The sequence below is a fragment of the Mustela lutreola genome, chromosome 1 (genome assembly GCF_030435805.1).
Source record: "Mustela lutreola isolate mMusLut2 chromosome 1, mMusLut2.pri, whole genome shotgun sequence".
In the NCBI taxonomy this organism is placed as follows: domain Eukaryota; kingdom Metazoa; phylum Chordata; class Mammalia; order Carnivora; family Mustelidae; genus Mustela; species Mustela lutreola.
Genome location: NC_081290.1, coordinates 283,531,863 through 283,553,180, shown reverse-complemented (window position 1 = coordinate 283,553,180; position 21,318 = coordinate 283,531,863). Strand labels below are relative to the sequence as shown.

The 21,318-nt window shown below is 62.9% G+C and overlaps 1 protein-coding gene across 5 annotated transcripts; it reads right to left on the bottom strand.

Annotated features, from left to right (window-relative positions):
- Window positions 1–684: 684 nt before the first annotated feature.
- On the bottom strand, window positions 685–21,147 carry PCNX3 (pecanex 3). 5 transcript variants are annotated; one of them, XM_059147174.1, is made up of 35 exons: window positions 20,021–21,147; window positions 19,464–19,651; window positions 19,144–19,243; window positions 18,987–19,026; window positions 18,792–18,887; window positions 17,437–18,564; window positions 16,853–16,976; window positions 16,591–16,766; window positions 16,087–16,177; window positions 15,573–15,708; window positions 14,245–14,405; window positions 13,312–13,465; window positions 12,997–13,029; window positions 12,541–12,712; window positions 12,326–12,436; window positions 11,899–11,990; window positions 11,625–11,734; window positions 11,346–11,451; window positions 11,148–11,240; window positions 10,840–10,990; window positions 9,878–10,022; window positions 9,360–9,537; window positions 8,231–8,339; window positions 7,945–8,074; window positions 7,521–7,579; window positions 7,201–7,416; window positions 6,299–6,552; window positions 3,695–3,925; window positions 3,426–3,529; window positions 2,971–3,118; window positions 2,653–2,883; window positions 2,300–2,574; window positions 1,805–1,938; window positions 1,426–1,724; window positions 685–1,349 (listed from the first exon to the last, which is right to left on the bottom strand). In XM_059147174.1, exons 1-35 carry the CDS (start codon window positions 20,171–20,173, stop codon window positions 1,152–1,154), a joined length of 6,126 nt encoding a protein of 2,041 aa, XP_059003157.1. In that variant the 5' UTR covers window positions 20,174–21,147; the 3' UTR covers window positions 685–1,151. The 5 variants fall into 5 exon arrangements, with proteins under 5 accessions (XP_059003157.1, XP_059003158.1, XP_059003156.1 ...); XM_059147175.1 differs by having other exon boundaries at window positions 16,591–16,769; window positions 16,853–16,973; window positions 20,021–21,145; XM_059147173.1 differs by having other exon boundaries at window positions 16,591–16,769; window positions 20,021–21,140.
- Window positions 21,148–21,318: the final 171 nt, after the last annotated feature.

The following is a 21,318-nucleotide window of genomic DNA, read 5'->3' as shown; positions in this document are numbered from 1 at the left end:
GGCCCAGCCTGGGAGCAGTCTGCGGCGGGAAGTTCAGAGGGCGGGGACTGGAGGCCCTGGGTCGGTATGGTTGGCGCTGGGTCGGAGCACCCAAACCGAGCCCGGCCCAGTCCGGCCCTGCTGTTGGGCCTCCAGCCTCAGCTGAGAAACGCAGAATAGTGTGCCTGCTTTCCAGACCACCTGGGAGGGCTACAGCAGGGTTCCTTGGGTCCCCTGTCCCCTTGCCCTCCTCCACCCCACCAGGCAGGTGCCCAGAAACTGCGACTATTTAAGAGCACTCACTAAGCACTGAACCCTGCTCTACACACACTCTCATTCTCAAAACACCTTAGACAGGTGTCCTCTCTTCTTTATAAGCTGAAGAACTTCAGGTTCAGAGAAAGGCTTTCACCAAGGTCAAGGCTGATCATTTTAGGCACTAACCTCATGAGCTGGAAGTCTGAAAATACAGGGGTGAGAAACTGAACAAACTGAACTTCAGATGAAGCTTTAAAAAGGAAGTCTTCTGAGGAAAGGGACCTAGGCCTACTTGAACCCCACCTAGGCCTTACTACTATCTCCCATCATCACCCAGCCCCGCATTCTTTATCCCCAACCCCGCTCTCTGTGCTCATCTACCCTGACCTGGCCATCCTCCCCCACACTCTACCCAAACATTCCCAGTCAGAAAAAGAAAACACCAACCAAAATCAAAAATAGTGTTATTAATTCTGGTGTCTCCGAAGCATGGAAAAAAAAAAAAAAAAAAGAAAGAAAGAAAGAAAAAAGAAACCACCCTTCCCACATTTCAGCCCCAGGTCCTGGCCAGGGGGCTGCCCCTGCAGGCAGTGCGGGCCCGGGGGCCAAGTCAAGTCAGTCCTGGCCACGGGCTCGAAGCGGGACCAGCCCATGGGTTTGGCTTTTGGGGCCTGGCTGGGAGGCTGCCTGCGTCAGTTTGGGGAGCCCAGGCCCTGGACTAGGGATGAGAGATCAGGGATCAAGGTCAGAGGTCTGGGCCACTTAGTTCTGATACTCTGGCTAAGGCAGCCAGAGGTCAGGGTTCAGATGTGGAAGCCAAAGCCCCTCAGTTCTGTGGTCCAGCAGAGGAGGCCAGAGCCCGGGGATCCAAGTTACTGAATCCTAGGGCTGGGATCCAGAGGGTTCCAGGCCGCTCAGTACTGATGCTCCAGCAGGGGCTGGGCGGCCGGGCTCTCACGCTCCTCAGGAGGGGCAGGCCAGTCACCCAGGGTCCCAGTGGGTGTGCCACTTTCAGGAGCGCTGCTGTCCAAGCAAGGAATGTCCTGGGCTGCTCTGGGGGGCGAGGAGGCATTGATGCCGATATCCGGGCTGAGGCTGAGGTCTAGGGGCGCCTACGGGTGGGGAGAGAGGTCGGTGGAACAGCAGACCTGAGCAGCCCAGGACCCAACTCTTCCACAGGACCCTTACCTGAGATTTGGGGGTTCCTCCTTTGGGGCTCCCTGAGGCTGGCTCCGCCTCAGATCCTGCTAGCCCCTTCCGGCCCCCCAGGCTCCACTTCCCACTGGGACCCTCAGAACTGAGGAGACCAGGGCCAGGGAGCCTTGAGGGCCGGGGACCCTCAGTGGGTGCAGGGGAAGCAGGGGTTGGTCCAGGGAGCCGAGGGGGCGGCCACTGCAGCAGAGGAGGGGGGCGCCCGTCACCAGAGCCACTCAGGGAAGGCCGAGGGCCCCAGCTTGGGCCGGGAGGGAGGGGTTGGTCACCACTGCCTGTGGGAGACAGATAAGAGGGTTGAGGTCTCAGCTAGGCTGTCCTCTCCCACTGGCTCCGGCAGGCCTCGCCAGCTCACCTGCTGTGTTCTCAGGTGTGGGGTGGGCCAGCGGGGGGTTATTGCTGAGGGAGGTCAAGGCGCCGCCTCCACCACAGTCCGAGTCGTCCACGTTCCCGCCGCTGTTGCAGCCGGCACCACAGCCCTTATGAAGCCTGGGCGGGCGGTGGCAGGGAGGGACAGGTTGGAAGGGGGAGGGCCCAAGACCCCAGAGGCGCAGGTCCCCAGCTCTAGGACAAGCCAGCTAATGGTTCTGAGCCCCAGGACCCCGTCTCTAAGAGATCTCGCCATCTACTTTCTAGGACCTTCTAAGAGACATTATCGATGGCTCTGAAGGCGAAAGGCCACCGTCAGCTGTGGGAGAGCGGCACGAAGGCGGGTCAGCTCTGGGACGGTGTCGGCTCTCGGGGCCCAGTCCTGGCTCCAGCACTTTCTCACTCTGAGCCCTAGGAGGAAGTCGCTTCACCTCGCCGAGCCTCTGCCTCCCACTCCAGGACCTCGGCCCCCCGGGCTCACCTCTCCCAGCTGCGCAGAAGCCAGCGGGCAATGGCGCTCAGGCTGATGGGGCCGCCCCACAGGGCCCGCAGCTGGGGGTGGCTGCCGGCCAGTGAGGTGGTGAGGGGCGACACGTAGATGGGGTAGCCCAGTGGCTGGTCACAGGAGGAATTGATCATGTTGCGGAGGGCCTGCTTGGCGTTCTGGATGCTGCCGCGTTCGGGGTTGCGGTTGCGCAGGAACACCAGCTCCTGCTGCTGCCCAGCCCACAGGCCCCGGACGCACTCGCGGTTCACCTGCAGGATGGCCCGCACAAAGGTCAGGGGGCTGGCACCAGGCGGGGGCGGGGCGGGGACCAGGCCCTCGGTCCCCACCTTGATGACCCGGAAGCTGAGGTGGCGCCGGTTGAGCATGATGATCTTGTACTCGTCTGAGGCGTCGTCCAGGACGTGGCGCAGGGCCAGCAGCGAGGGCGTGTTGCTGAGGATGGCGCTGCGCCAGGCGGGGTCACCCTCATGTGAGATGACCAGGCGCTCCTCGTTGGCAGCGATGGCGTCGTACAGAGCGGCCGGCTCCTCATACTCGTCCGGGGACGTGAAGTGGTCCTGTGGGGCCAACAGGAGAGCTGAGTCAATGCCCCCCGCCCCGCTCCATCCCCCGACACCCACCCTCCCCCGCACGCCTGTCCCCACCTGGTGGAGCTTGAGGGCCATGCGAACCCCGGGCGCCACCACACGATGAAGCAGGTCCATGTCCGCGAAGACCCACTCATCCCGCGGGGAGGTGATGCGGAAGTCGCCCTTGAACAGGGCATGAAGGCCGTAGAGAAAGGGCTCTAAGCTGGGGGAGAGAAGCAACAGGTGAGCGTGAAGGTTCCGAGTTCTGGTGCTCCACTCCAGGACTCGAGCCCAGACCATGCCTCCAACGGGGCCTCTGTTTCCCCATCCCGACAAGGTCCAGCTCCGTCTCGGTCCCTCAAGGGGTGGTGGGGACCAGGAAAGGTCTAGAACTGGGCGGTGCCTTGCCCATGTGGGAGAGCCGACCTGGAGGAAGGGCCGATGCGGTTCCTGGGGGCCGCTGGCCCGGAGCTCTTTGTGGAAGGGGTAGAGGGAAACATGGGAGGCCCAGCTGGCCCCATGGCACCCACCTGGCAGACATGCTGTGCGAGGCTGTCCCCAGGGCCCGTCGGCCCAGCACACACAGGCCGAAACACAGCGTGACCAGCGGCGAGTTCCAATCTTGGTCCACGGGCTGTGGCACAAGGACCCCGTCCCCAGAGCCCCACTCAGACCCAGGGCAGGGAAACGTGCGGTGGGGGCTCGGGCCCAGACCAAGGGAGGCTGAGAGCAAGAGGAACTGGGATAGGGGAGGGGGAACCGGGGTTGGAGGGCAGCCCCAGGGCAGTGGGAGCTGGACCTGGCTGCGGCGGGAGGCGCAGTACTGGATCCACTCGAGGTGCACCGCACAGAAGGCAGGCAGTGAGAGGCCGGAGAGGCGAAGGTCATAATCCTCGTCCACACTCAGAGAGAAGGTGGGGTCCGAGTCCGCGTAGCCTGGTGCCCTCACTGGCCGCAGGGCCGTGGCGATGCCCTCGTGGCTAAGCCATGCCTCCAGCTTTGGGGAGCGGCTCACGTAGTAGATGATACTCTGCGAGGAGGAGCAGGCATTAGGGCTGGGGCTGGGGACCACAGTCGCGCCCTCGCCGCGGGACAGAAAGCCCCAGGATGTCACCTAGGACTCCCACCTTGTGTCTCCTCTGAACTCCCTGAAGGCACACAGGCCAGTCTGATCCCCTCTCCGAGGCCAGGGAGGAGGAGTGAGAATGTGGCCAGGAAGCAAACCCCCCCTTACAGAGCAAGCCCTGGAGGGTCCTGCCTGTGACAAGTGCTCGCCTGCTTGCTTCAGAAGATCCCCGTTGATAAGAGACCGGGGTGCAGAAAGACAGCAGACTTGCCTGAGGTGAAACAACAGGGCAGACTGAGCTACGACTGGAGCCCCCATTACGCTGTGGGATGCGATCTCAGAGGCCTTGGAAGGTCAGGCTGAGGTAGTGGGGCTGCCTGCAAGCCAGTGGGGCCTACTGTGGGTCCCGGTCCCTCTAGGCAGTGGAGGTCTAGGAGCCACAGGGCGCTCCTCTCAGAAAAAAGGAAAGGCACAGTAACCTGTGTTCCAAGTCACAGGCTGCCATATCCTTTAAGGGGATGCTGGCTGCTGCATAGGGCTTTGAGCCGATGGAGAGTTTCTGGAAGGCAGACGGGCAGGGTGGACGGGCAGCATGAGGTTGGCAGCTGGCAACCAGCAAGGTCACTGGGATTCCATGTGCCCACCCTGGGTGGGCCCCATTCCCCAGGGATGGGGTGGCGAGTCCAGGGCTGGGGTGGGTGCCACCACTGGCCCCAAACACAGGGCACCCCTGCAGTAGGAGCAGGAACGTCTAGCAGGGTAGCTCTGGTGCGGTCTGCAGGCCCGAGAGGCTGCCACCTCACCCAGGCACTGCCCCTGGCAGCCCCAACTCCTCCTTCCAAACTTGAGCCCACACTGTCCTTGGCAGAGCACCCCTAGGTTCCCCGGACGCCGCCACCCCGCTCCAACTGTGCCGGCCTGTGAGGCGGCTATAGCCGTGGCGAGTTAGCCTCCCCATGCGACGGTCAGCTTGGCAGGGCTGGAGCTCATCTCAGCCTGCAGCCTGGGCCGGGCTGCGTGCCTGGTGTGCGGCCACGAGACGGCCGTGTTGGCCTTGAGCTGGGCTTGCGGGAGGCAGCAAGGTGACCTGCGTAGGGGCAGCTCTCTGACAGTGGGGGACAGGACAGGTGGACAGAAGTGTGACCTCTGGATGACCTGAGCCTGGGAATGTCCCTGTCTGGACCACAGTGTCTCTCTGGGTGAAGGTGAGGGGCGGGAGGCTCACACACCCTTCCCTAGGAGTGGCTGGGGGGGACGGGAAAATTGACAGAGGAATTCCAGGTTCTCTGACATATGCCACGATGGGGTGTCCGCAGAGGCAAGGGCACAGCCGGGAGGTGCAGAGGACTGCCCTCAAGAGAGCCTCAGGTGAGCCGGCTGCCCTGGGCCCTGATGGGCCTCTCCCACCCCAAGTTCCTGCACAGGGAGCCCCAGGGCAGATGCTAAGAGGGCACAAAGGGCCTAGGAGGCACCCTCACCTCACTGAAACAGTGCCCTTCCCCCGGGGGCCATCATTCCTGCCCTCTCGCGGCACTACAGGGATCCCTCCTCCTCAAGGGGATAAACTGAGGCACAGCAAAAGAGGGGACATCCCAAAGGAGGCTTCCTAGAACCCAGCTCAGGGCTGCTGCTGGACCCCACACTGTGCCTCACAGCCCTCAACCCCCCGGGCAGGGGCTTGGAGCACCCACATTAACACAGGGAAGCCCAGGCCTGGATCTGAGCTCAGCTCCGCCACTTTCTCCTGATCCTGGGGCCACAGGCTAATCGCTCGGTCCTGCCAGCCAACTGCCAGAGCTGACAGTGGGCTCTCCCCTGGAGGGCGTGGTAGGCTTCACCCGCTTGGGAGTGGAGCCTGGCTCAGAGCCTGCCCCCCGATAGCCACCAGTGCTTGGCAGCCACTCCTGGGATCATCATTTACCGCCGTTAGCATTATCGGTGCTCTGCAACCGGAGTGGGGCAGGCTCCCAGGGGTCTAGGAGGCTGGCCTCCGCAGCCGCCCTTCCCAGGACCAGCAGCCCAGTGAGGGGATTCATGCACACACTGCCTGCCCACCGCCAGGACTCACTGTCCAGGTGCATCTCCCAGAGGAGGCGGACAGCGAGCCCTGTTCTCCGCCCCACCCCCCAACACTAGACTGTCAGAGGCACGCAAGCCGCTGGGGCCCTTGGGGCCCGCTGTCAGGTGGTGAGTGGCATCTTGAAGGACGCTTAAAGCTCTCTAAGGCCTATGTTTCTCTTGGGGAAAATGGGTTCCCAACCATCCAGAAGGTGGCACTCGGGATGCTCCCAGTGAGCCGTCCAGGGACCCCTGCTGCCCAGCCCCCGCCAGGCATACCTTGACATAGTACGTGATGAGGATTTTGCGGAGATCAAACACCTGCAGCATGGAGGCCGCGTTGTTGTCGCTGATGCTGTAGCCCTCCAGCACGTACTTGCTGGCCGTCACCTCCCAGGCCAGCCAGCGCTGCCCAAAGGCGGCATTGAAGGACAGGACCCGTGGCAGGTGGCCGGGCTCACAGCAGCAGCAGCCCTCGTCCTCCTCCACGCCCTCCGTGATGGCCTCTACCTCGCGCTGCTGGCAGTAGGTACCTGGGGGCGGGGGGGAGCAGCCAGTCAGGGGGCCACTGGGACCTCCCTGCTTGCCTTCTCCCTGTTGAGAGCCCAGGCCTTAGCCGCTCCCTGTCCGAGGATGCCGTGAGCAACAGTTACTAGACGCGCGGATTAACAAATGAACCTTCCTCCTCCAGACTCCCAGAGGCCAGAGCAAAGACAAGCTCAGAGCAAAGTGGGCTGCTCAGGTCCATGGTGCTCGTGAGCTGGGCCTCGAGCCCTACTGTACCCTCAGAGGCCTCTTCCGAATCTGATGTCCAACATGTGCATGGCCCGGAGGGCAAAGACCTGGCTCGCTCACCAGGGGCTGTACGTGACACCCAACCTGAGCCAAGCCTGAGACCAGAGAGCAAGCCTGGGGCAGCTGATGGGAGACCCAGAGCTCCGGGCCCACACTTCCGCCAGACCAGCCTGTTCGATCCCTGTGGACCCAGAGTCAGGATGGGGGCACGGCTTGGCTGAAGGAGGCCCTGCCACCTCAGCACTCAGACTGGGAAACCCAGGCCTACGGAGGAAGGGTGCCTTGCCCCACGTCACCCTGCAACCAGAGCAGGGCTGCACCAGAAGCCGGCCCTCCTGCGCTATGAAACGCAGCGGCCTGCGTCAGACCCAGGCCCCGCAGCTCACCCCGGAACTCGAGGCCACGCAGCTGGAAGGTGACAAGGCCATTGCCAACCTCGATGAGGTGCACCAGGGCGTTGAGGTAGTCAGAGGCCAGGACGAAGCAGTCACCGGGGCCGTAGTTGCCCCAGCGGCCCAGCACCAGGTCCCCACACAGCGTGTGCTGCAGCGAGCGCGTCAAGTGCTCATAGAAAATGGAGTTGAGGTTGTTGTCATCAGCGCCTGAGGCCCGGGACAGACAGACACGTGGACGAAATGACAAGTAAGCGAGGCTCCCTCCCCAGGGAGGCACCACCCGAAAGGCCCCTGGATGGCTGAGAACACACCGGGGTTCCGATCCAGCTGCGTGACCAGGCGGGTGTTGGAATGGTCCACACGTTTAGTGCTGTTCAGACAGAACGACAAACCCAGTCGGCCGATAGGCTCGGGGGAGGATTCCTGCCAGCCCACCACAGCATCCTCATGGCCCACAGCCCTGTTCTCTGGGCAGATGTCATGAGAGCCCCATTTCATAGGAGGCCGAGGCTCCAGGACATGAGGGGACGACCCCAGGACCCCACAGCCGGGACGCCCAGGGTGGGACCCCGAGGCTTGGCCCGACTCAGATTTTGCCCTTTTCACATCAGCCCCCTGAAAGCGGCTGTGCCCCCCCAGCGGCGGCCCCTCTCTGTGCCCCACCCCGCCTGGGCCCCAAGCTCCCCCTCCTTCTGAGGCACCTCTGGAGGACCCGCCTGCTCCCCCAACACTCACTTGTAGTCGCGCTCCCAGAACTTGAGGGGCCGCGCGTAGGACATGATGAAGACGGCGCTGCCCAGCAGAGGGTTGAGCGGCGTGGAGAAGAGTGCTGAGAGCAGGGCTTGAACAAACAGCATGGCCGAGTCTGGGCACGAGTCAAGGAGGTGGCAGGCACACAGGACCCCACGCTAGCCTCCCTTGCCACCCATGGACTCCCACCAACCTGGCCCGCGCACCCCCCTCCGGGACGCCGCCCTCCCTGCACGCCCCATCTGCAGGTCACAGGCGGCAGGCTGGGTACGAGGCACGGCGAAGGGCTGGGCGAAGGCGTGGAAAGCGGAGCCCCAGGTGATCTGCCAGGGCGCAATGTAGGTCAGCACAAACCGCAGCTTATACAGCAGGTCCCACAGCTGGCGGGTTGGAGACAGCGAAAGGAAGAGACACACAGGTCACTCACAGAGGCGGGGTCGGCCAAGTACCCCATTCAGAGCCTCGGGCTACCCCAGGGGCTGCCCCCGTGGGGGTCAAGCTCACCAGGACTCCCAGCCCTTTCTCTCTGGACCCAGCACAAAGGAGCCCGTTGCCATTGGCAGACCCTCTAAGGAAGCAGCAGTGACTTGTGGGACCCCTGAGAGCCTCCCATCTTGTCCCATTTCAGGACCAGATGGGAAAGTTCAGAAAAAGCAGGGCAGGACAACGGCTTGCTCAAGCCATCGGTGAGTGATGAAACTGTGCCTCGACCGTGACACTGGAAGTCGAGACGGGCCCCGCCCTCAGAGGGGAGCACACTTCAGATCTCTACCATCCTGGACCAGACCAGAAACCAGACTAGAATGCCCACGTCAAAGAGAAAATGGCTCAGGCCCATGCTGGGGTCCCATGGCAGGCACCACCACAGGCCTCCAGGACAGTGCCCAGAGAAGGGTTCTGTTCAGTGATTCCCCGCACCCCCGAGCCCCACATCAGGGGGTCCCACAGTCTGGCAAAGCAGTCTAGATCTGTCCAGGCCCCATGGGCCTCTGAAACTCAGCTCTTCACTGCTCCCCGAGGCTGTGGCTGGCAAAGGGGCAGAGTTCAGAGGCTGGTTTCCAGAGGCCAAAGCCAAGTCTTAACTACTTAACTCCCTAGTAACTGTCCACAAGGAAGGTGGTGAAGGGCCATGACTCCGAGACTGGGCAGCAAAGTCAGAGGGACCCGGATTCAAGTCCAGGATGCTCACCAGTTCTCCGGGGGACAGAAGGCAAGTGACTTTAGTGCTTTAAACCACAGCTTCCTCTGTGCCCCTGGGGGACCTGCTGCAGAGGCCCACAGCGGGGCGGACGTGGAGAAGCAGCTAGCGGGGCTGCAGGCCCCTGAGAAAGTTCTCCCCGCAGCCAACGCAGACAGGGTCTGCTCCCGCCGCTCAGCCTGCAGCACAGCCACCAACTCACCTTGCTGCAGAGCAGAGACATGAGGAAGTAGTCGAGTAAAAAGCCCTGGGAGAGGCGTGGGTAGTCAAAGTGGAAGAGCAGGACAGTGAAGGCCAAGGTCAGGTACTGCTGGGGAGGGCAGCAGAAGGCTGAGCGCAGCAGCTTCAGCCCAGCCACGGTCATCAGCAGCGCCCGGCAGCTGTGGGGGAGGAGCAGGCATTACGTGGCAGGTGGGATTCGGGGGGCAGCAGGGAAGGGGGCCCATCCCTCCCCAGCCCTGGCCTGGGCTCTACTGAGCTGGGCCTTGCTCTCCTGGGCAAGGGACGCACAGTCTCTGCTCTCTAGAGGGGTCTCCCTTTTAAGACACATCTGGGAAACACATCTGTCTTCAAAGAGGCAACTATCTTCAACAAAGGGCAGCAGGAGTTCGCTTGCTGGGGCAACTGAGGCAGGTTTCATTCCATCTGTGGGCTTCAGTGTCTCACGTTTCCCATGGGAATATGGGACTATGGGATGGCGGGGGCCGGGGCAGTCCTCACTAGAGGCAGAACTTGTCTGGGTGGCTGACGACGGCATGGGCGTCCACCGTGAGGGCGTTGAGCACCACCGCCGGGTAGATGAGGTACTTCTCGACGCACTGGAGGCTGGCATACAGCTTCTCAAACCACATCACCTGCGCAGCGCCTGCGGCATAAGGCGGCACTGCTGACCGGCCACATTCCCCTCTCACTGCCTGACCAGGTGAGGTATAACCCCAGAGGGAGGGAAAACCAGGGGCCATGGCTCTCTGGGCCCCCAGAGACTTTGTGGCAGCTCAAAGGAGGGTGATGAGGCCCAGGTAGGCCATTCCGGGTCTTAGGGCACATGCTTTGCCCATTCTGCCATCTGGAAAAACAAACCAAATGAGGACATCCCAGGTGCCCGCTGGAGGTTCGGTGAGGCCCGCATCCACGGTGACCTCGAGCAGCAGCCCTTCATCACGGGTCACTGCCCCCTGGCTTGAGCTGACCGTAGCCACGTGAGAACGCCAGCCCAGGGGGCAAACTCTTTATTGCGGACGTAAAACAGGGCACGTGGAATTTCGGGCACCAAATCCAGGTGATGAAACAGAGGCTTAGAGACGTCTGCATCGCACAGCCCAAATAAAAATCCACCAAGCAGACCTAGTCTGTGGGCAATCGATCAATCCTTCTGGACAAAAGATCCCCTTGGGGCCTTGGAATTCTACATCCTCCATCTCCCCCATGAAAGCAGATGGGCAGAGGAAGGCAGGGTGGGCGGGGCGAGGGGCAAGCAGGAGCCAAGTCGGGCGCAGTCAGTTGGAAGGGAGAGGACAGGCAGAGAGCACAGGGAGGGCTGCACAAGGGCCGTGGGGACAGGGCGGCATGTGCAGAGGCTGCCCCCTGCTGGCACAAGGGGCCTAGAGGGCCAGAGGTCTCTGGGGCATGGGGCAGGGAGGCAGGGGGGTCAGAGGGGCCCCAACCCTGGGAAAGGCACTCACCTCGGACCTCGTACTGGCTGTACTCGGAGGGCTTCAGCACGGGCTGCGACAGGCAGAACCAGGGCAGCTGTTTGCGCAGCTGCGGCAGCAGGTAGTGCGTGAAGAAGCCCACGGCCCCGGCCAGCGCGTACAGCACGAAGCCCAGCACCGACTGCAAGAGGGACAGGCCGGAGGCTCAGCCCAGGCGAGCGGGCCGAGAAGCCCATGGGGCCCGGCACAGGCGGGCCAGGGCAGAGAAGGACGAGGCCACGCCAGCCCAGCACCCTCAGGCAGACGGAGAGCGAGGGGGCAGCCCAGGCCACACGAACCTTCAGGGCAATGAAGACGGTGCTGGCGCTGATGGCAAAGGTGAGCACGGCGATCACCACACACATCACCAGGTCAGAGTGCAGGACCTCACGCTGCAAGGCCAGGAGACACCAGCGTGGGTGCCTGCCACCCCGGGGCCGACCGCTCCCGGGCAGCCCTCCGCCCCAAGACCAGGACCCCACGCGCCAGCCTCTCACCACCGACTGGCGCATCTTATCTGGCAGGGGGTCCGGGGGCTCAGCCCGAGCCGTCTCCAAGCTCCGCTCCTCTAGCTCAGGGAAGAGCCTGCTCCGGATCAGGGACCTGGGGTGGGTGAGAAAAGGCAGAGGCCTGGGTCTGCGGGGGCCGCCCCTCCTCCTGCGGGCTCCAGGGTCAGCTGGTGACAGGCACATGCACAGACCCCCACCGCCAACCCTTGCCATGCACACTCACGAAAACACACACATGCGCACAGACAGGCCCATGCAGGCACCCACCAGAGCACAGTGGGGTCACTGCTCTGACGGCTCAGGTGGTAGGACAGTGCCACCAGGAGGCCACAGAAGACCGAGAAGAGGACAGGGACGTGCTGCTCCGGCCAAGGAGTCTGGGGAGAGAACCCATGCTGGTCAAGGGAGGCAAGGGGAAGCGTGGGGAGTGGGGGGTGGGGGTCCCCCCACGGGAGAAGCCACTGCTGAGCCCAATTCACAGTCCCGTCCCAACGACCCCCCTGGGCCTCAGCATGCCCCCCACCCCACAGGTCATCCCTACCTTGATGGCCCCAAGGCAGAAGCCATAGAGCAGGGCAGCGGCCAGCAGGCTGCGGGAGAGGCTGAAGAGCGCTGTGAGCGGGCTGGTGGCAGCTGCGAGCGGAGAGACAGCAGGTAAAGCCCAGCTCCCACCTGCCGGGGCTCCGATGCTCTTTAACTCCCATGGGCTAACCTCCCTGGGCCCCATCCCCAGTCCAGTGCTGTCCACTCCCCAAGCCCTGAGAGGCCTTCAGAGCTTCTGACATTCTTGGGTTTAAGCCATTTGCTTGGGAAGTGGGGGGGGGGTCGGGGGAGAGGAGACGGGCTCTTGGAATCCACCGCATCAACAGGGAGAAAGATCAGCAGAAGGCCAGAGCCACGCCGTAAACCACAGCCCCTCCAAGGCCCCATGCTCTCCCGACCCCCCAGGCTACCTATGGGCCCCCTACCTGTACCCCCAAAGCCATGCATATCTATCTGCTCCAGCAGGTACATGAGGCAGGTGTTGACCTGGGGCAGGAGGCCCAGGAGGAAGACAAACGGGAAGCACAAGGTGAACACTGGCGGGGAGAGAGAGCAAAGGCCCGGTCAGTCCGCCCGCGCACCGCCCCTTGGCCTGCCAGCCTCGGGGCCTCACCCCCTGGGCCACACCGCCCCATCTCACCAGTGGCCACGTCCCGGGCACAGAAGAAGAAGGAGGCGGAGAAGAGCGTGAGGCCGTACAGGGAGACGGGGGGGAAGGGCTGGGCTGAGCCCAGAGCGTCCAGCAGCCAGATGAGGAGACAGCAGATGCAGAAGTAGACAGGCCGGCTGTATGCGATCACCCAGTTGTGGCCCTGGGGAGCGGGACAGCGAGGAGCCAGCTGTCCCCAGCTGACCATCCTGCACGCACACGCACACACACACACACACACACAGACACATACGCATACACTTGCCCTGCCCATGGCCCTGGAACCAAAATAGGAAGCCTGGCCCTCAAGGTAAGGGCAGCGGGACTGAAGATCTGAGGCCACAGAGGTGGTAAGGGAGCCCTGCCCCTTCCAGAGCCCTCCACGCCTGTGTCAGCCCCTGCCCAGGGCCCACGCCCGAGCCTCGTGGGTAAAGGCAGGGTACTCACGTGCATGGGAGATGCCGCATCAGGCTGGACACTCTGGAAGAGACAGGAGCCATGTTGGCAGGGAGAGCGAGAGCCCAAGGGAGGATCAGAGACCCCAGACCCTGCTCAGTTCCACCAGCGGACTATCCGGGGTGGCCAAGGCAGGACCTTACACCATTTGGAGTCTCAGTTCTTTCATAGGTAAGATAGAGAGCTAACTACAGGGGATCTTAAACACCACCTCTGCTTTCAAGCTCACACCCCTCCACCTTGTGGGCATGGAGACGCCTGGAAAGAGGGGTGTGGGGGAAGGAAACCCAAGGAGCAAGGCCTGACCTTCAGCAGGGAATATTGACAGGAAGCGATGACCAAGCAGAACTGGAAGACCCAGATATCCGTGAAGAAGCCCTTGAGCAGCAGCAGGTAGCCCAGGAAGGCGACGAGGCTGCTCAGGCCCACACCAAGGATGTTCTCCACCAGCCCCCGAGTCCTGGAGAGACAGCAGGGTCAGGACACACCCATCCCCTTCCCAGCTAGTGGGACGAAGGCAGGCGGCGTGGGGAGGAGAACAGGACCTAGCCACAAAGGCCCACGTCTGAGCCTATGCCCAAGCCACCCCTCGTCCTCCAAATATGCGAACCTGTCCCTTTCAGGGACAAGGCCAGGGGCACCTGCTCCAGAAAACTGCCCCATTGCTACCCTGCATCCCGATCTTTGCCCCTTCTAGACCCCGAGGTTCCAAGGGCCACCACCACAGGGCTTGCCTGTCTCTGGCTCATGCATGCCCGGTCAAGCACGCCATGCTGTGCACACAGGCGGTGCCGGACACGTGCCGGCTGCAGGACCGGGGGCCATCCAGAGCGTGGGAAACTGGGCCACAGGTTCAAGGCCCGAGCCATCCATGCAGACAACAGAAGTCATCTGACTTTCCTGTCTGGCTTCCTGGGCCTCAGTTACCCCGAAGAAACAGGAAGGCTGACATAAGGGGTTTGTGAGCTTTTCTAGACCACAGAACTCAATTTCATCAGCTCTAACACCAAGCAAATAAAAACAAGAGACTGGCTGGGAACAGCCGATTTGGAGCAGAGCTCTGGGGCAGGGAGTGCCTAGAGCACCACCCATAAGGCCATGCCCTTACATCCCAGGAGGACCTACCTAGTCAAACCCCACTGCGGACCCCAGCCTGAGGCACCTTCAGGGACGCCACAATGGGCTCCCCACATTTAGAGGCTCAGGAAGGCCCGGGGGCCACGGCAAATGGGCACTCACCGGTCCAGCAGGGCCAGGAGGGCCAGCCGCTCATAGCGCACGGACGTCCAGCGGCCGGGAAGGAGCCAGTACTTGTAGCTGTGCTGGGCCCGAGGAGGTGCCTCCTCCATCAGCGTCTGCTCCTGGGATTCGTGCAGGGAGTCCTGGTCCAGCAGGTCAAACTGCGGTCCCCACAGCCGCAGCCATCAGCCCCTCGCCCCCCAACACGGCCCATTGCCACCACACTCCCCTGCCTGGCGCACACTGACTGGTCCGCCGTCTCCTCTGCCACAGAAGGCCCCACGATCTAGTGGCCCTGCGGCCTGTCCTGCGACTCCATCACAAAGGCGCGCTCATCTCTCCAGGTCCCCGGGACGTGCCCCAGTGGCTGCTGAGGGCCGGAGTCTCTCCTCTTGCCTCTTCCTGGGCTCAGTGAGGTCCACCCTGCCCTCTGAGACCCAGTACAAATCCTACCATCCTCTGATGACGGAGCCATCGGGGGTCACCCTGACCTCCCCAGCCTGGAGCATACAGAGCCCCAGCCCTGACGACAGGCCTGGGTGCCAGGGGCCATGCTGTGAGGCCCCAGGCAAGCTACTTAATCTCGGGATTTCTCGTGCCCACAAGAACTCAGGAGGCAAGCTATGGGTCTGGTGCTCTGCGGGGCCTTGGGGATCCCATGCAGAGCTGGATGTGGCCATCAGCGGTGTCAGGACCGTGGTGTCCCTCCTGTGTGACCACTAAGGAAAATACATGCATCAGGAAGGGACACACGGGGCTTCTGGGCACTGCATGTACTCTCTGACCCTAAGCGTTAGACATATGGGTGCCCTTTACCACCGTTCTTTAAGTTCTGAGTTTGTTTTTCACTCATCCTTAACACGTCTGCTATTACCACGCTGACCGTGTAATATATGATGCAAACCGGGACACTTTCAGGAGCGAAACGGGACGTTACAGTAAGGAGCAGGGACCGAGCGTCCCGAGCCATGCCCCATGCCTGGGCCCAGCACAGGGAGCGGCAGGCCTCGGCCAGGTAAGCTGCGCTGCCTCTTCGGCGGGTTTCCCTGCAGAGACCTGCCGTCCCAGCTCCCTGCAGGCCCCTCCGAGATAAAGTACTCCGGACACACTTGTCGAATAAGCAAACGAACGACTCCTTGAGTCACAGAGATCCAGAGCCTGCACACCCATAGCCAGCCGTTAAAGGTCAGGATGGACACCAAGGGCCCCCAGAGCACCCACTCAAGCAGCCTGTCCCTCTCGGTACGGGGGCAAGTGCTCCGTGAGCCACCCGCCCGCCCCCACCACTGCCCCTCCTGCGGGTCCTTCCCCGACCACTGGCTCCTCACCTCCGGGATCTCCAGGGGCACGCGGCGCACCTGCATACCCTGCAGGACCACAGGTCTCGGCTGCAGCAGGTTCAGGCTGCCTGCTGCCTCCGGGACATCGGCCGAGTGGAAGCTGGAGGAATGCGAGTGGCGGTCCCTGTGGGCACAGCAGCCATGAAGAAAGATCGGGGCCACTGGAGAGCCCCAGGACCGCAGTGGGGTTAAGGCCAAAGCCAGGCCATAACTGGGGGCTCCGGGGGCTGCTCAGATACCCAAAAGGAGCACCAAGGATCCAGAGGCAGCAAAGGGCAGAAGTGCCTCCCTCCCAGACCGTGGGCTTCCTGGCAGCCTCCTGCCCAGAAACACCACATTACTGCAGTATCACAGGATCCCCACAGGCCTGCCCTTCGCTGCTCCCCTCTCTTCTCCAGAGGTTCTGAGCTGCCGCTACCCCAGCACAGCGCAGAGAGAAAATGCCCAGAAACGGTAAACCTGCCAGGCTGCAGGCCAGGAGAGCCCCAGCCGGGAGACTCACCAAGCTCCGTTAGCTGCCTGCTCCCCCTGCTGTCCCACAGGGTTCTCGTAGCCGCCTCCAGCAAGGCCAAAGGTATAGGAACGCCGCACACCTGGGCCCAGGGACACAAGGCAGCATGTCAGGGACAGGGGCACCAAAGCCCGACCCATATGAACCACCCAGTGAGGCGTTCCCCTGGACGGCAGCCCAGCAGCCCCCAGGAAACCGCGAGCCAGAGAAGAGAGGGCCTGCAGGTCAGCCCGCCCCGGGGTTGGGTCCCTGTTCTGCCACTTGCTCAGCTGGGACTTCAGGTAGTGCCTTGGCTTCCTCACAAGCAGAGCAGGGACAACGAAGCGGCCCACATCTCAGAGAAACTGCAAGTTTGGTGGCGGGCAGCACGGGGGCTGAGCAGGTCCGTGGCCAACAGAGCGAGCACTGCCACGGGGACAAGGAAGACCCTCGGCAGGAGGGAAGGGGGGTGGCGGGCCACAGAGGCCAGGCCACTGGACGCAGGGAGGGGCTCACCGCTCTCATCGTAGAAGTAGTGTACGGCCCCCTCGGATGTGTCGTCGAAGGTGCAGGCCTCGTGCACGGTGGCGCCGGCCCTCGTGAGCAGCAGCGAGGAGGCGAAGTGCAGGGCGGAGGGCAGCGTCAGCGCCCGGGAGTGAGAGGCGGCGCGGCTGCGCTGAGCCTCCTGCAGGCTGCTGAGAAAGGGACAGCCCGAAGGTCAGCGCCACTCAGAGCCACGGGCCCCCAGCACCCCTCCGGCCACCCGGCAGGTGCTCACCTGGGCGGCGAGCCCATGACAGAGGCTGGAGGGGTGGGGTTGCTGCCCGCATTGTGGCGTCTGCGGATCGCCTGAGTCCGCCGCACGCTGCTCGTACGGTCCCGCTTGCCAGTCTCGTCAGCTGCTGCCCAGAGAGAGGCCCCGCGCGTGAGCCACAGAGGCGTGGACATAGCCTCGGACATGGGTAGGGGCCGGGGGGGCGGCAGCAGCCCCTGCTCAGAACTACAGGTCAGGTCTCATCCAAGCGTGTCCTGCCTCTGGGGCCCAGCCAGGTCACCTAACCACTTGTGCCTCGGTTTCCACATTTGGAAATCAGGACACGATGAATGTGGATGCTGAGAGCCCTCAGTGGACAAGGGCTTGGCGCTAACTGCAGGACCTGGAGCCAGGGGTCTGCGATCTCCCCGACCCGCTCATGTGAGGAGTTCAGCAGACGGTACTCCCTCGCTCAGTCCTCATCTACCCACTGCCTGAGCCAGAGGCCGAGCTGACTCTGACCAGCTCCACTCCAGCCTGGGCTCTGTCCAAACCCGAGCCCATACCCAGCTCACCTCCTCCCGCCCCCCAGCAGAGCGGGCACTCACCTCCCCCAACAGCACCTTCCTCTTGCAGCTCCCCCCGCCAGCCGGGCTGGTTGGCAGCAGGTCCCCTGTGGGCCTCAGCAGGCAGCAGAGCAGGCTCACCAGAAGCCAGCTCCACCCCCGCCTGGGCCTCCAGCTCCGCCTTGGAGCCAGCCAGGGGGGCCCTGAGGACATCACCCCCTGCCCCATCCATGCTCAGCACACGCGCATGTGTTTTGGCGCTGGCGGTACTAGGCGTCCGCTGGGTCCCATAGGGCCGCTTGGGGGGCACAGCAGCCCCCTCCTCAGCCCCATGGGGGGCCCGTCGCTTCCGGGGTCCCCCAGCTGCCCCACGGGAGCTCTCGGGGGAATAACAGGAAGTGGAAGAAGAGCTGTCAGTACTGTAGCGGCGCTGAGATCGGAGGCTGGAGGCTGGGCTCAGTTCGCTGCCCTCGCTGGTGTCTTCGTCCTCAAAGAAGCCTCCGCCTTCAAGCAGGGGCCGCCTCGGGGCACGGCCAGGTGGGGAGTGTCTTCGCATGGGGGGACGCCGTTTGGTGGGCCGCAGCAAGGCCAAGTCCTTGGGCCGCACAACCAGGAGTGGCTCAGCTGGACCCGGTGGCGTCCCTGCGCCTATGACGGTGTCAAAGGAACGCAGCGTATCATCGGAGGGGACCCCAGCATCTGGTGATGCGGGCAGCTCAGCCTCGGAGGGTGGGTCTGTGTCACTGCCTTCGGGGGCGTGGCCACCGGGGGGGCTGTCCAGATGGGTTGAGTTCGTCTTCTCGCTCTTGAAGCTGCTCAACGTCTCCCTATCGGTGCCACTAAAGCAGGAATCCGAGGAGCCTGCTTTCTGGGGCGTGGGCTCACCCGAACCCCGCCGGTCCAGGGGCTGGTAGCCACCTGCTCCCCGGCGTTGTTCCCGTCGACTGCTGGTCCTCACCAGGGCCCGCTCAGGCCGGCTCAGTGTCAGGAAGCTCTTGCTCAGCTCCTGGCTGAGGCTCCCCTTCAGAAGGGGGCTCATAGGAGTGTCGGCCACACTGCTCCCACTCCAGGGGGCTCCATCCCCGGCCAAGGGAGAACGATCTGAAGAGTCTGTGCTGGGGAGAGAGGGGTCTGGGGCAGCCCCCGGGGGTGTCTGGGGAAGGTCTCCAACTATCAGAGAAAAGGAAAACAAAATGAGGAAAGGGCATGCCGCAAAAGGAACTAACCACTAAGGGGGTCCTGTGGCCACCGCTTCCCCAGAGCCCAGCTGCAGCAGGACCAGGAGAAGGCCCCATTCTGAAGGCCAAAGAGAGCTCTGGAGAAGCAACAGTTGGGGTGACTCAAAGACAAGATAGCCCATCCTCCCCCTTGGCGTCCGCCAGAGCATGCCCACTCACTCAGCTTCTCCTGTGAGCTTAACTTCAGCATCTCTCGATCCGCCGAGGTCACGATCACATTGTTGCTGCCCTGCTCCCGCACCAGCTCCTTGATGTCTGCAACCACAGCCCCACAGGTGTCAGCAGGACTTCAAGACACCAAGGCGCCATCCTGTTCCACGCCGCCAAGTTCAGACCTGAGCAGCAGCCACCTACCTCTGAGGGGACCAGAGTCCTCCATCCGGGGCAGCAGCTCCTGAGCAGACAAAGAGAGAAGTGAAGGAACAAGCCGGATAAGTAGCCTCAGGACATACCCGGTGGGGATGGGCTCTTGGGAGAGGAGTAGGACAGGCTGAGGATAGGGAGCACTCACCGAAACCTGGTTGAAGCCAAACACAGAATGCTGGGAGCTACAGCGAACTGGAGGCGTGGAACTCACTTTCCGAAACACTGTCATCTCCACTCCTGGGTCCCTAGCAGGGGAGAAAAGTGCCAGCTTTCAGCTAACCTCCCCCTCCCTTTAGGTCCTACTTCCTCCGCTATCCCCAGCACTCCTCTCTTCTCAAGGGTCCTGTGGGGCTGACCACAGAACAGGGACTCATCTGCTCCTGAAGCCAACGTCCCCAAGGCGCAGATGCTTAAGCCCAGGCACCAAGACCCCTTAGTTCCCCACACTGCCCCTCCCCCACTCACCTGGGCAGACTGCTGTCCCCCTGTACAGGCTCCTCCTCAGGCTCCCCCATGGTCGAGTTGCGCTTCTCCACAATCTCGCCCTGATCGAACATGGCATGTAGCCGATAGTTCACTGTCTTGATGGTAGTAAAGATGACAGCCACCACGAGGCAGTACACGCCAGCCACCACCAAGCTGGGGGGCAGGACCTGGAGGCGGCACTGAGTCAGGTTCTCCTCACACAGCCCTGTCCCCATGGGATAGACCTACTGCCACAGTCACAGCCAGCATTAACAAATTCACAAGACCTCCTCACCCGTCCCTTGCAACTGGTCCAAACACCCTGTCAGGAGGTTTTATCCTCTCACTGGATTTCTCTCCAACCCAAGCTCAAGGTCACCCAACCCAATTAAAGGATAATCTGGTCGCTCCTCCATATACCCCCAACCTCTGCAGAGTCCTTTCTCCACTCCCAAGCCTACAAAACATAGCGCCGAATCACTGCCAGTTCCGCACCCCTCCGTGACACCTGCCCTCCCTTTCCCCGGCGGGAGTTACAGGTGGCGGCAGCATCTCACCATGTACAGCAAGAAGGGAAAGGTGAGCAGGAAGATCCAGACGTAAAGGTGAAAGCAGTTGGAGAAAGTGCTCTGGTGCGGGTCGAAGAACCAACCGCCGGTGAGCGAGGCCCACACCCCCTGGCGCAGGATCTGCAATACCTGCGACCCCATGGCCCCGCCGCTGCTGCGCGCGCCCCCCTCCCGGGACCCTCATGGGGGCGGCCGCCGGCCCATGCCCCGTCTGGCGCCCGAGGGCCCCGGGGCCCGGCCTCGCGCTCACGCCATGGCCTCCCCTAGCCGGGGAGAGGGGTCGGCCGGGCGACGGGGCGGGCAGGGGGCGGGGCCGACCCGAGCAGTCAGCGGTGCGAGGCCTGGACGCGGGGGTGGAGCCTCATTAGGGGCGGGGTCCAGGCCCCCACCCCCGGCCCAGAACTCCGAGGGGCCGAGCCGGTAGGCGGGCGCGGGGCACGGGCCGGACACCCGTCGGCGGCATTCAGAGTTGGGCGTGGGGTGGGTGCTCCGCGGGTGCAGGCGACGGCTCCCTCGGCTCCGGCCCGGGGAGAGCCCCGGGACCCTGAGGTCCACTTCCGGGGTTACAGGTCAGTCGCTTCGGTCTCCGCGCTCGCCCGGCTACTGCGGGACCCGGCCCAAGGGGAAGGCCGGAAGGAGCAGCGAGCCGCCAGCCAGCGGTGGCGCATGCGCCCGACGAGCCTAGTTGAGACCCGGAAAAGGAAAACTTGAAGGCATGAAACCCGACGCACGCGCAGGAAGGTGGTGGAGCGCTAAGACGCCGGGGAGCCCTTTGGGCATGCGCAGAATCGTAGGGCTGGGACGCATGCGTACACTTAGGCGTTGGCAATCCCGTTGACACCACTGGGCGGAGCCGAAGGGATAGTTGAGTGGCCACTGGGTAATGGCGGAATTAATTGGCACAAAACTCTCCCAGTGAGTTACAGGAGGCGGGAAGAGGTTGGAGGCGTGGACTTCCCAGGGCTACTGCGACAGTTCTCCACCAAAGCACGCCCCTTTCGGCCCGCCCCTTTTAGTGCTGGACCTCAAATCTGCACTCTCGCCCCGATCTGCTTCTACTTCCGGGTCAGAGCTCAGACGTAGCGTGTAGAAAGCAACCCTCCAGAACAGGCCTGAATAATAGAAATAGGATAACGTCGCTTTTCTTAAAGTGACAGGCTCTAGGCAATGGGGGTGGAGGGTTCTATCTAGCGGTTGTGACGGCGACTTAGCCATTCTGAATCCAACCACTGGGCGAAGTTCAGGTCGACAGTCTCAGGTTTCCAACACTTGGTAAGGGGCATGAA